A 13548-nucleotide genomic window follows, 5' to 3' on the forward strand; every position below is an offset into this window, starting at 1 on the left:
GTTGATCTTTTGAAGCAAAACACACAGTTGGCACAACCTTAGATCTTTCAGTTTATTTATATACTATAGTAATATTTATGTTATTCATTGAATTAGTGTTTAATCAAAATGCATTTAAACCAATTTCATAACCAATGTCAATCACACATGCAGATTGATTTCTAAACGTTTTTCATTTTTTCTTTTCTTCTTCTTATTCTCGTAAGTTATATTGCATATTACTAAAATATTGGCTGTTTATTAGAACTTATAAAGCACATATTAATGGCTTATTCTGCATTACCATATTTTAGATCTCTTAACCCTACCATACTTAACAACTACCTTACAAACTATTAATAAGTAGCAGGAGTTTACTGAGGCAAAAGTCATAGTTAATAGTGAGAACTGATCCCCAAACTAACATGTGACCATCATTTTGTAATTCGTTTTTTATTGCAAGTAAAAAAAAACTATCAAGAAGAGCAACAGTAATTAGTATTTACATTTTTATTTTTGCTCTATTCAAATTACAGAAAAAGATTTTTAATAGTTTTAAATTTTAGGTAACAATAAGAACATTAGTTTCATTCAGAAAGAATCTAGTAGATTCTGTTGTTAAATATAAAAATTAATAGTTTTTATTTCAGTTGAATGAAAATCCTGGTATTAGCTGGTTCAAGCTGGTTTGACCAAGCTTGTGTTTTGCTTGTTGCTGGTGCCCAAAACCCATCTAACACCAGGTGTCAGTTGCATAAATATAGTCACTATATTAAGACTGTTTCTTAAGAACTAGTTTGAATAACCAGCAGTTAAACAAGTGATAATCAGTCTTATTTTTTAGATTCCAGTTAGTCAAGTCTTCATTTTTATGTAGCTGATTTCAAAAAGTTGTGACTGATCTTGCAGAAATAAAATCAGATGACATTTTAAGACTAGTCTTAGGCAAAAGTCATAGTTAATGGTTTGTTAATAGCGAGAATTGGACCTTAAAGTCTGACCAAATATTTCCCTCTCTCTGTGGGGCAGGCTCATGCTTTGGAAGCAGATATGGAGCGTGAGTTTCTGGAGACGGCGTGTGCTTGTCGAGCAGTGATTTGCTGCAGAGTGACCCCGCTTCAGAAAGCTCTGGTGGTGGAGCTGGTTAAACGGCATAAGAAAGCTGTCACACTTGCCATCGGAGATGGAGCCAATGACGTCAGCATGATAAAGAGTAAGAGAAAGAGATCAATGTTCAACACTTGTAGTCTTTGCCAGGAGAAAAAAAACGTTGTTTTTGACGGACGTTTTTCATGGGCAAATATTTGGGTTCTTTGAATCATTACTTTGACTGGTTACAGCTCTAAATAACACACCATTAGAATCTTAAAAATAGAACATTATAATATGTGAACCTGGACCACAAAACCAGTCATGAGGGTCAATTTTTTGACAATATTTGTGCAAGATACAATTTAAAAATCTAAAAAACTGCCTAATTGCATCATTACTCCAGTCTGCAGTGTCACATGATCCTTCAGAAATCATTTTAACATGCATTTTTTGCATCCTTGCTGAATCTTTGCTACATTAAATGCATCCTTGCTGATTTAAATAAAGTAAAATCCTACTGGCCCCAATCTTTTGAACAGTAATGTGTATTATTTTAATTATTTTTAGTAAAATTTTGAACTTAGTTTTATTTAGTTTATTTTGTAGGTCATTAGCAAATATAAAAATATAAAAAAAAATCTAAAAGAAATGCTTTTCTTAGATTTTTGTTGTTGTTTCCAGCCAAGATATCTAAAAATTCCTAAATCAAGAAGGTTTTTCTAGACAAGTAAAAATGACTGTCAAAATTAAGTTTTTGCCTAGAGCAAGCAAAATAATCTGCCAATGAGGTAAGCAAAATAATCTTATTTCAAACAGAAAACAAGATTATTTTGCATACCCGATTGACAGATTGTTTTGCTTGTTTCAAGCAAATGTTGACTTCTTTTTTTTTTTTTTTTTTCCTGAAAACAGGGCAATCATTTTTACTCATCTAGAAAATGCATCTTGATTTAAGAATTTGTAGATATCCAGGCTGGAAACAAGACAAAAAATCTAAGTAAGAAAATCATTTTTTGTGTACGATATTCAGCCATAGTCTCTTCTTGTGGCAACTCTTGTAACCATGAGAGGATGAAATGTCAGGCTTTTGGAGGCAAACAGCTCAAGAAAAACAATTCTGAGTTCCTTTTTGTTTATGCAAAGGTGCCCCAGAGAAACCAAATTATTGATATTTGGTCAATTCGTTCAGTTTGTTGTTGTTACAAGTCGTTGCTTCACTTCCCTTAACTGAGCAAGAACATCTCAGAACTGTGTCGGTGGGCTCTCACAGTGTCACAACTGTGTTTCAAAAGGCTCCTGCAAACATGGATAAGAACGGGATGTGGAGGATGTGGTTTATGTCTAAATCTCTTTACACCATCCTGTGCTGTCCTAACTCAATATATTTGAAAACACACATTCTTGGCCATGTAATAAGTACTGTGGGTATGTGCAGGTTATTTTTCTGGTGTGTAGGAGTCAAGTGTCAATCTCAGTAAAGTCTTCAGTCTTCAGAAGATTGATGACTAGTACAGTGGTACTAGTGTGAAGAACATATCTCTTTCACTGATTTAAATCACTTTGGACTGCCCTTTTTTTTAAAGGGATATTTACATATTAGTTTATCTGCCTTAACCTACCATTGAACTTTGACCAACACTGAGACAGCTGATACCCAAGAGCAGGGGTTTTCAAACTAGGCTCCCCAGGGGACAGCAAAGTGGGTGGAAACATGAGAAAAAAAAATGATTGAATGTATTTTTAGGGGTGTCAAAGTTAACATGTTAACTTGAGGTAGTCAGTATATGTGACCCTGGACCACAAAACCAGTTATAAGGATAATTTTGTTTTATTTTTCATCATCTGAAAGCTGAATAAATAAGCTTTTCATTGATATATGGTTTGTTAGGATAATACAATATATGGCCAAGATACAATTTATACAGTTATACAGTTTATAACTCTGGAATCTGAGGGTGCAAAAAAATCAAAATATTGAGAAAGTCACCTATGAAGTTGTCCAAATGAAGTTCTTAGCAATGCATATTAACTAATCAAAAACTAAGTTCTTTTTTTACACATGTAACAAATTCGAAAGTAACCTATTACTGATTTAAAGGAGAAGTCCACTTCCAAAACAACAATTTACAAATAATTTACTCACCCCCTTGTCATCCAAGATGTTCATGTCTTTCTGTCTTCAGTCATAAAGAAATTATGATTTTTGAGGAAAACTTTTCACGATTTTTCTTCATATAATGGACTTCAATTGTGCCCCCGATTTTCAAATGTAGTTTAAATGCAGCTTCAAAGGGCTCTAAACGATCCCAGCTGAGAAAGAAGGGTCTTATCTAGTGAAATGATCTGGCATTTTTTTCAAAAAATAAAAATTTGTATACTTTTTAAGCACAAAAGCTCGTGTGCAACATCCTATTTGGTTCTGTACTGGAATTAGTTCACCTGTTCCGAGTCTTTGGGTTTTTCGAGTCGTTTGTTCATCTTATGGGGCTGTCATGTGATACTGATTTTTAACGAAATGACTCGAAAAAAGATTTGTTCATTTTGCTGAATGAGACTCAAAGGTCAGAGTCGGTAAAATGATCCGAACTTTCCATCACTTCTACGAATCACGTCTAAGTTCATCGTCTGTGTACTCCGGCTCAAAAAGGTAGAGTATGGCGAAAACTCCATCTTATTTTTTTCCTACAACTTCAGAATCGTCCGACACGTTGTACCTTTCTGTTTGTAAACAGCGTTTGACTTACTTGCACTTTCTTAGTCTTTGCGCGTTCGCTTTGTAAACACTGGGTCTGTAGTTCCATTCGGCGTGACCTTTTGACCTGATTCAATAGTACGTCTGGAACGCGCATGCCAGAGCCTGTGCTACACAAGCTTTTGTGCTTAAAAAGTACACAAATTGTATTTTTTTTAAAAAATGACAGATCGTTTCGCTAGATAAGACCCTTCTTCCTCGGCTGGGATCATTTAGAGCCCTTTTGAAGCTGCATTTAAACTACATTTCGGGAGTTCAAAATCGGAGGCACAATTGAAGTCCATTATATGAAGAAAAATCCTGAAATGTTTTCCTCAAAAACCATAATTTCTTTCGACTGAAGACAGAACGACATAAACATCTTGGATGACAAGGGGGTGAGTAAATTATTTGTAAATTATTGTTTTGGAAGTGGACAAGTATATATAATGCATAATATAAAAGGCCAAATTAACAAACTACCAAATTAGTTTAAATATAACATTAAACTGCATTGTCTAAAATGTTCCTCTCTTTCTGCAGCGGCTCACATTGGCGTGGGTATCAGCGGTCAGGAGGGGATCCAGGCTGTGCTAGCATCAGATTACTCCTTTTCCCAGTTTCGCTTCCTTCAGCGACTTTTGCTGGTGCACGGACGTTGGTCCTATCTGCGCATGTGCCGATTTCTCTGTTACTTCTTCTACAAGAACTTTGCCTTCACTATGGTGCACTTCTGGTTTGGGTTCTTCTGTGGATTCTCAGCACAGGTGAACAATTCCTTCTTAGCCTCTAAAAACGTTAACATGCGTGAGGTGATGTCATAACCTTGGTTCTATTTACTATGATTCTTTCATATAGACTGTCTATGACCAGTACTTCATCACTCTCTACAATATCGTATACACATCCCTGCCTGTGTTGGCCATGGGCATTTTCGATCAGGTAAGAAAGAACACATACACCTGATACTAAATCGTTTTTTTTAGCTATTATAAAAAAACTTTCTCCCAACTCAACCCTGGTCTCAGGATGTTCCTGAACAGAGGAGTCTGGAGTATCCAAAGCTGTATGAGCCAGGTCAGCTGAACTTGCTGTTTAACAAGCGAGAGTTCTTCATCTGCATCGCGCAGGGAATCTACACATCCGTGGTTCTCTTCTTCATTCCGTATGGCGTTCTATCTCATGCCACCCAGAGCAATGGAGTCCCGCTAGCAGACTATCAAACTTTTGCAGTAACTACAGCAACGGCTCTTGTCATCGTTGTCAGCGTCCAAGTGAGTCCAACATTAAACGCGAGCTCTTAAATTGTTCCTCATGTCGTTACAAACCCGTAAAACCTTCGTTCATCTTCAGAACACAAATTAAGATATTTTTTATGAAATCTTGACCATGCACAGACAGAAGCGCGACTGACACACTCAAGGCCTAGAAATGTAGGACATCTTATGTCGAAGACTGACAGAAGAGAAGAAATGGTTGAATAAAGTTATTTTTGTTTTCTTTGCGCACAAAAATATTCTCTTAGCTTCATAAAATTAGGTTAAACCATTGATGTCACATGGACTATTTTAACAATGTTCTTAGTACCTTTCTGGGCCTTGAACTTGTCAGTTGCATTGCTGTCTATGCAGAGTCAGAAAGCTCTTGGATTTCATCAAAAATATCTTAATTTGTGTTCTGAAGATGAAGGAAGGTCTTACAGGTTTGGAACAACATGAGGGTGAGTAATTAAAGGAGAACTCCACTTCCAGAACAACAATTTACAGATAATTTACTCACCCCCTTGTCATCCAAGATATTCATGTCTTTCTTCAGTCGTAAAGAAATTATGGTTTTTGAAGAAAACATTTCATTTTTTTTTTCATATAATGGACTTCAATTGTGCCCCCGATTTTCAAAATGTAGTTTAAATGTAGTTTAAAAAAGAAGGGTCTTATCTAGCGAAACAATCAGTCATTTTTTGGAAAATTAAAAATTTGTATACGTTTTAAGCACAAAGGCTCGCATAGCACAGGCTCTCGGATGCGTGTCCACGGGTCATTCTTGAACGATTCGTTCATTTTGAGTGAATCTTTAATATGAATCGCGAAGAACGAGTCGTCTCGGGGGGAGTGATTCATTCAGTCGCACGTGCAACATCCTATTAGGTTCTGTACTGGAATTAGGTCACCTGTTTCGAGTCTTCGGGTTTTTCGAGTCGTTCGTTCATCTTATGGGGCTGTCACATGATGCTGATTTTGCTAAAATGACTCGAAAAAAGATTCGTTTATTTTGCTGAACGAGACTCAAAGATAAAATGAAAAATGATCAGTAAAATGATCCGAACTTCCCATCACTACTACGAATCACGTTTAAGTTCATCGTCTGTGTACTCTGGCTTAAAATGGTAGAGTATGGTGAAAAACTCCATCTCATTTTTTCCTGCAACTTCAGAATCGTCTGATTGCACCTTGCCACGTTGTACCTTTTTGTTTGTAAACAGCGTTTGACTTACTTGCACTTTCTTAGTCTTTGCACGTTCGCTTTGTAAACACTGGGTCTGTAGTTCCACGTGACCTTTCGACCTGATTCAATAGTACGTAGTGTCGTGAACACGCATGCCAGAGCCTGTGCTACATGAGCTTTTGTGCTTAAAAAGTATACACATTTTTATTTCCGAAAAAAAAATGACAGATCGTTTCACTAGATAAGACCCTTCTTCCTTGGCTGGGATCGTTTAGAGCCCTTTGAAGCTGCATTTAAACTACATTTTGGAAGTTCAAAATCGGGGACACAATTGAAGTCCATTATATGAAGAAAAATCCTGAAATGCTTTCCTCAAAAAACAGAGTTTCTTTACGACTGAAGACAGAAAGACATGAACATCTTGGATGACAAGGGGGTGAGTAAATTATATGTGAGTTGTTGTTCTGAAAGTGGACTTTTCCTTTAATGACAAAATTTTCATTTTTGGATGAACTATCCCTATAAGTAGTGCTGATTTATATATATGGTTTGTGGTTATTTTTTGTGTAAGGTTTTATATAGTAACAAGGAATTTTAGAATGGTTTTGAATAGCCTAATCTTTCTGTTTATAGATCGCTTTGGACACGGGTTACTGGACGGCTATAAATCACTTCTTTATTTGGGGTTCTTTGGGTACCTACTTCACTATCCTCTTCGCAATGCACTCCAGCATTCTGTTCAATATCTTCCCCAAGCAGTTCCATTTTCTTGGTGAGTCAGCAATTTGGCCCAACTGTGTGGCTATCATCTTGAACCGAAACCAACATTTGATAATGTCTTTACAGTATGTGTCACAAACATAACTTATCAGCTATAACATCTGGAAAGGCAGACAGCGTTACTGTGTATTCAGGTTTTTCAATTACAGAATAAGAAATAATGTTTAAGTGTAGACTACCTTTGAAAAGTTTGGGGTCAGTAAGATTTTTTTTTTTCATTGTTGACAGAAATCTGGTTCTACATATTTTGCAACAGCATTACAAAATATATGTGTGGCCCAAATAAATCAAATTTTAAAATATATTAAAATAGAAAACATTTTTTACTAAATTTACAATAACATTTCACAATGTTCTTTTTTATAAACACATTTTCAAATTTTACCGATCTCAAACTTTTAAATGTACATATAAAATTCCTTTGGTAGTCATGTAGGCTGCACAATAAAACCATGATAGAAATAGGTCATCTTAAAAAAATAATATGTACACTTTTAACAATTTTTAAACAAAATTCAGTAATGAAAATAAAATGAACAGTAAATATAGTAAATATATATATTTTTTATTATTTAAAAAAAACTTTAAATTAAGTGTGGATTTTAAATTGTGTAGTTCTAAATGATATCATATTTGTAGAAGGTATCATTGTTTTTTTATTTTAATCCAAGCATGTGATACATCTTGTGCAAATCTGTGTGGTTTATTTTTGTTTTTGTGTGCATGCCATGTGTTAATTAACCACAGGAAGTGCTCATAACACACTCGGGCAGCCGGTGGTGTGGTTAACTATTGCTCTGGCTACCGTCATCTGCATTGCTCCAGTCCTTGCTTTCCGCTTTCTCAAACTGGACCTTAAACCTCAGCTTTCAGACACGGTAAGTATGTGTGTGACCCTAGTTTGTTTGTCCTAAATCGCACGCCAACTTTGAATTTGTCAATATCCATGTTCAACCAAACACTCAGTATCACAAAGTAAAGACAAGACTTCAACAAAACTTAAAAGCTTGTTTAATATAAGCCAATTAATGTAATATATATATATATACATATATATATATATGGGTTCTTTTAATTTTTTTCTAAATAAGAATTTATTCATTTTTATAAATACGTTTTTTTATTTTTAATGATGTTTTTTAATGAATCACTGAAACTGTGTTTCTGATTGTTGGATAGTTATGGTTGGTTGAGTGTTGCATATTCTGCTTCATAGCGTAGATCATATTAGATTCACATCAGTAGGTTTGAGACATTTGCTAGTTTCTGGTTATCCCCTTATAGTCATCCCCGCCCTTTATTGTTTTCTCTCTGTCTTTCTGCAGGTGCGCTACACTCAACTTGTGCTGCAGAAAAAGCGGAAGCCTGCTGGGCGTGCGGGTCGTGGAGTGGGCGGTGCTGGTGTAGCCAGCGGCAGCAGTCTTGGTCGCTTGGGACGAGGTGGATCTCGACGCTCTGGTTATGCGTTTGCGCATCAGGAGGGCTTCGGCGAGCTGATCACATCGGGAAAAAATATGCGTCTGAGCTCACTGGCTCTCGCCACCTTTGCCTCTCGCCATAGCAGCAGTTGGATCGATACCCTACGCAGAAAAAAACACGCAAACAGCACTGGTGTGCAGAACACCCCACCCACTGGAGAAGACAATGCTGCCTCCTCTCAAGCTCCAACCCTCTCCACATCTTCCTCAGCAGCAGGCGAAGCAGGGCAACCATGTAATGAACCCATAATCACTCAGAACCCTGACGATATCGCTCTCAGTGTTATTAGATGTCCAGAAAGAGACGCTGGAGAATGTAGTACAGCAACCTTGCAGGTAAATATATATGTCTGAAAACAAGTTCAAGCACAAATTGCATACCGATACACCACATGCAAGTCAGCATATACAAATATAGGTTGGCGTACAACACTGGTCAGAGGGTTGAGTCTGTAGTAGCACAAAAATTCATTTTGTGGATTGACAAAAAAAGAAAATTTCCCCCAAGGAGAAAACGGCAGGAAGCAGAACTATTAAAAACACTTTCAATTCTCAATTTTGTACATAGTAGTGATCTCAGCTAAGTTCCCTAATAATTAGGAAAACCCTATTGCTTATATTGCTCTTTTTTTTTTTTTTTGTAATTTGTACATTACTTTTTAAAAGTTCACTGTCAATAAGTTTTCTTTTTTTTAAAGAAGTTAATACTTTTATTCAACAAAACTATTACATTTGTCAAAAGTGACAAAAGACATAAGACATTTCTATTTGTTTTAATTACTGTTCTTTTGAACTTTCATTCATCAAAGAATACTGAAAGAAACATCACAGTTTCAACAGAATGCATTTAGCACAAATCTGTTTTCAAAACTGACAATAATAAATATTTCTTGACCAGCAAATCAGCATGTTACAATGATTTCTGAAGGATCATGTGACATTGAACACTGAATTAATGAAATCCAGCTTTGCCATCACAGAAATAAATTAAATTTTAAAATATTTTAGAATAGAAAACAGTTATTTTAAATTATGACATTTCACAATACTGTCTTTATTGTATCTTTGATTAAACAGATACAGCCTTGTTTACCATAAGAGATTTAAACATAATAACATTTATATTGTTGTTATTATTTTAAAACTATTACATTTATGTTAAAATTTGTTAAAAACAACAAAATATCTTACCAACCCAATTTTAATAGTAAATATACACAGTATGCAAATTATTAACTTTATTAGTGCAGTAGTTGCATTTTAATGGTTATGTAAATGTTTAAAATCTGAAAGCTTAGCTGTTTTGGATTTTCCACTTTGTTTTCCCTCTTTACTGATTTGCATGTTTTTCATTGCCTGTTTTTTGGGTATGTATCCCATACAACTGCAGATTTTTTTTAAATTCTAAAATTAAACAAAAAAAATGTTTAGCTTGATTATTACTTGATTATGATTATGACTTGACAGCAGCTGTTGTTGACACACAAAAGTATATCTGTGGTTGCAAAGGGGAATTAAAGGGTAGTTCACTCAAAAATGAAAATTCTCTCATGAATTACTCACCCTCATGTCGTTCCAAACCTGTAGGACCTATGTTGACCTTTGGAACACACATTAAAATATTTTTGATGAAATCAAGTGCTTTCTAACCCTGCATAGACAGCAAAGCAACTATCATGTTCAAGGTCCAGAAAGGTAGTAAGGACATTGTTAAAATAAAAGTTCAACCGTAATGTTATTAAGTTACAAGAATACTTTTTTTGTTTTCTTTGCACGCAAAAAGTATTCTCGTAGCTCCAATAAATTAAGGTGGAACCACTGATGTCACATGGACTATTTTATTTTTATTTTATTTGGAGGATTTTGATATAAACCAAGAGGAGACTGGTTTTCCTTTGCTGAAGGAAACAGTGCTTCCTCTGCTCCTGTAAACAAACGTTGGTTTGTGTGAGCCGTTTTGAATATGGATATTTTTCTTAGAAAAATGCATCGATTCGCTACAGGAGTCCTTTATTCACCACCACCACGCCACCCCCCCCGGAGCCTTGTGAGGCACTTTGTATTATAAATGGATGCATTTTATTGGACTTGTTTTGGAGCTTTCGGATTTCATCAAAAATATCTTAAGTTGTGTTCCGAAGATGAACTAAGGTCTTACGCTTGGGTATTTGATGATAGAATTTTCATTTTTGGACGAACTATCCCTTTAAGGGCAAACTGAACATGCTTTGAAAGTCCATGTTCTCCACAAAAACTTAACTAGGAATAACATTTTATTGATTAATACTTGTGATTGGTATGTAGAGGTTCAGTTACTCACCCTTTTGTCATTCCAAACTTGTATGACTTATAAGTCAATGGTTTACCAAAACTGTTTGGTTACCAACATTCTTTGAAATACCTTTTTTTTTGTATTTCGCAAAAGAAAGGACGTAAATGATGACAGAATTACAATTTTTTCACATTTACTCTAGTGTGGATAGTATGACCTTGTGTTTTATATTGTTTAGTATTTCTTTCATTCTTTTTATAGGAAGCACCATTTGTGTGGAAGGGAAGTGGAGTTCGTATCAGTGGGGCCAGCAGTCCTGGACCACCTCCCATAGCAGAAGAAACTTCCAGTGGCGAGTGATGGATATGTAGACCAACTGGAATCCTTCTGGTGAATGCTCACACCTTCTGACGTGTGCTCATGTTTCTGTCTGAGGACATGGGCAGTGAAGACAGCGCCCCAGACAGTTTGGGAGTAAACACATGCTCAGACTGAAAAAAACACATGGAAATGGATGCAGATTCAAACTGTGCATACAGACAGCAAAAGACTGTCCTGTATTGTGCTCATTCTCAGATTTCCTGTTAGTGAGGAGGACAAATCTGACGTTATTCAAGCTGTTTATGACATTCTAGCTTTTTCATCTAGAATGACATTCTAGAGGTTTCCATTCTAGCCAAGATATCTGACAACAAACCACTAAATAACATTGCCAAGGCTGATATTGCAACGTTCTCATATGCTAAATTACATTTTATGTTAAACTTACATGTTCCGTTATATTCATTTGTTTTTAATTTGGAGACTAAATTTATACATTAATGCTTTTCTGTCTCATATTTTAATATAAATACTGTATATCAATGCATATCACAATATATTAATACACTGCACATGTAACAGTTTCAAGTAATAGTAGTACAAATATTGCTGATAACTAATTGGCTAGCAGTATCAGCCAGCTATATCAGGTTTTATGTTTTTGTATTAAAATTGGGTAGTTCTGGATGTTGTTCATTTGCTCTAAATAGTAAGAGTGGTTTATCTTTTCTTCCGTTTTTTTCTTGTGGTCTTATACTGGTTTGGCCATTTTGTCAGCATATTGTTTTGCTGAGTCAAATACTTCAGCTTTTTGTCTGTTTGTTGTTCAGAGGCTGATAATGCTACTTAAGTTCAAGCAAGTGAACTTTATGTGCTGTTAGAAAAGGCTAGAGATTTTTCAGTTTTTCCCCACTGCTACAAATAGCACTAAGATGTGTGTGGTTCTGTGATAAAACACTATAGTTCTCAGTGAGAACGTGATTCTGTCGGATGTACCCGTTCTTCCTCATCCATTTCTTTGCACCATATTGGTGCTCTGACCCTGACTGCTTGACGTAAAGTCCAATTCAACCTCAAATTCTGCTGTACTTGACCCTTGAGGGTCTAGCCATCTTGTGGACTGTAATAAATGTGTTTGGACTTTTTTTTTAAGTTGGATTAAAATAATTCACATCAGAGTTACCAAATGGATTCCACCTTGACCATCATGGTCTAAATGTGGCCTTCACCGGTGTTTGGATTTAGGTAATGAGCTAATAAGAATGTAAACACATTAGTGTGTGTGAGAGTATATGTGTGTGTGCTATTGTGAATAGGTGAGACAGACCAAGGAAGTTGATGTGTGAGAAGTGAAGTGTGAGAAAATGTGTGAGAAGTTTCCGTGCTCCATACTTGTCTCGTTTCCTGCGTAAGTTAGGCCTAGCTCCCATAGGTAACAATTATATGCCTTAAAAGCTAACTTTGTGAGTGTTATTTTTTTAACATGTATATCTCTTTCCATCCACACATAAAAGCATTTACATATATTGCAATAAGAGGTCATCTTATGGATAGTCTGTTTCAGTGTCTGTTAGCCAAATCCACATGATCTGTAAAGTAAACAGTATGACCCTATTGTTGTGAATGGGCCTAGTGAGAAATTGAAAATAGATATGATTAAATGATTTTAATCGAGTAAAAACTGATCATGGCTCTGTCTCTGTCTATTTTTGAATAATTATTTTATGAAGGAGTTCACCCACCAATTTGTCACAGTTTGCTCACCATCATGTCAAACTTGTATGATTTGTGCAAAACAGATTTCGAAGAATTATAAGTTATGCTCTTTTCCATGCAATGAGAACTGAAGATGTAAAACTTTAATAAAACACCATCAAAATGGACCATATGATGTTTTTTTCACAAGATAAATAGTGATGACCAATGTGTGAACGAATCGTTCTTTTGAGTCGAATCTTTTGAATGAATCAGTTCATACGGTTCACAAGACAAAAATACTCACGAATTGAGCTGATCCGGTTCCAGGGTTCAACTCACTGATTCAGTGATCCAGTCGCAGCCATAAAAAGTTATATGAATAACGACCACGGATCATATGGACTTTTATTAAACCTTACAGCGATTTTATGAAGCTTTTGAGACTTAATTTTCTGCTTTTGTATTCCACGGATGACATACAGTCAATAGGGTGGGTAAATGAGACTATCTTAATTTTTGTGGAAACTATTTCTAATTGTTAATATAATGTATTTATGTAAGGTATCTATAATAATGTAGCCTCTCTATTCAGGCGAACCTCAGTGATAGCAGTCTTGGGTCACGTAGTAATGTTTTATAAAACTGACCGCAAACAGAATTAGTTTGTTTCTCGGTCTTTGCCCTGTCAAATAGGAACTTGTTTGTCTTTGTGGTTCATCAGTGTCGCAAGAGCGGATTTGTTAAAGTAACAG

General features: G+C 35.6%; 1 protein-coding gene across 3 annotated transcripts in view; it reads left to right on the forward strand.

Moving 5' to 3' along the window:
* Positions 1–11792, forward strand: part of atp8b2 (ATPase phospholipid transporting 8B2) — a 48585-nt gene extending 36793 nt beyond the window's left edge. For all 3 annotated transcript variants that reach the window (XM_051131106.1, XM_051131105.1, XM_051131107.1), the window contains 8 exons: positions 1009–1192; positions 4346–4569; positions 4661–4744; positions 4831–5076; positions 6881–7019; positions 7775–7905; positions 8353–8841; positions 11039–11792. In XM_051131106.1, the coding sequence (XP_050987063.1) occupies positions 1009–1192; positions 4346–4569; positions 4661–4744; positions 4831–5076; positions 6881–7019; positions 7775–7905; positions 8353–8841; positions 11039–11137 (1596 nt within the window). In that variant the 3' untranslated portion in view covers positions 11138–11792. The remainder of the gene's footprint in view (positions 1–1008; positions 1193–4345; positions 4570–4660; positions 4745–4830; positions 5077–6880; positions 7020–7774; positions 7906–8352; positions 8842–11038) is intronic.
* Positions 11793–13548: the final 1756 nt, after the last annotated feature.

The sequence above is a fragment of the Labeo rohita genome, chromosome 16 (genome assembly GCF_022985175.1).
Source record: "Labeo rohita strain BAU-BD-2019 chromosome 16, IGBB_LRoh.1.0, whole genome shotgun sequence".
Lineage (NCBI taxonomy): Eukaryota > Metazoa > Chordata > Actinopteri > Cypriniformes > Cyprinidae > Labeo > Labeo rohita.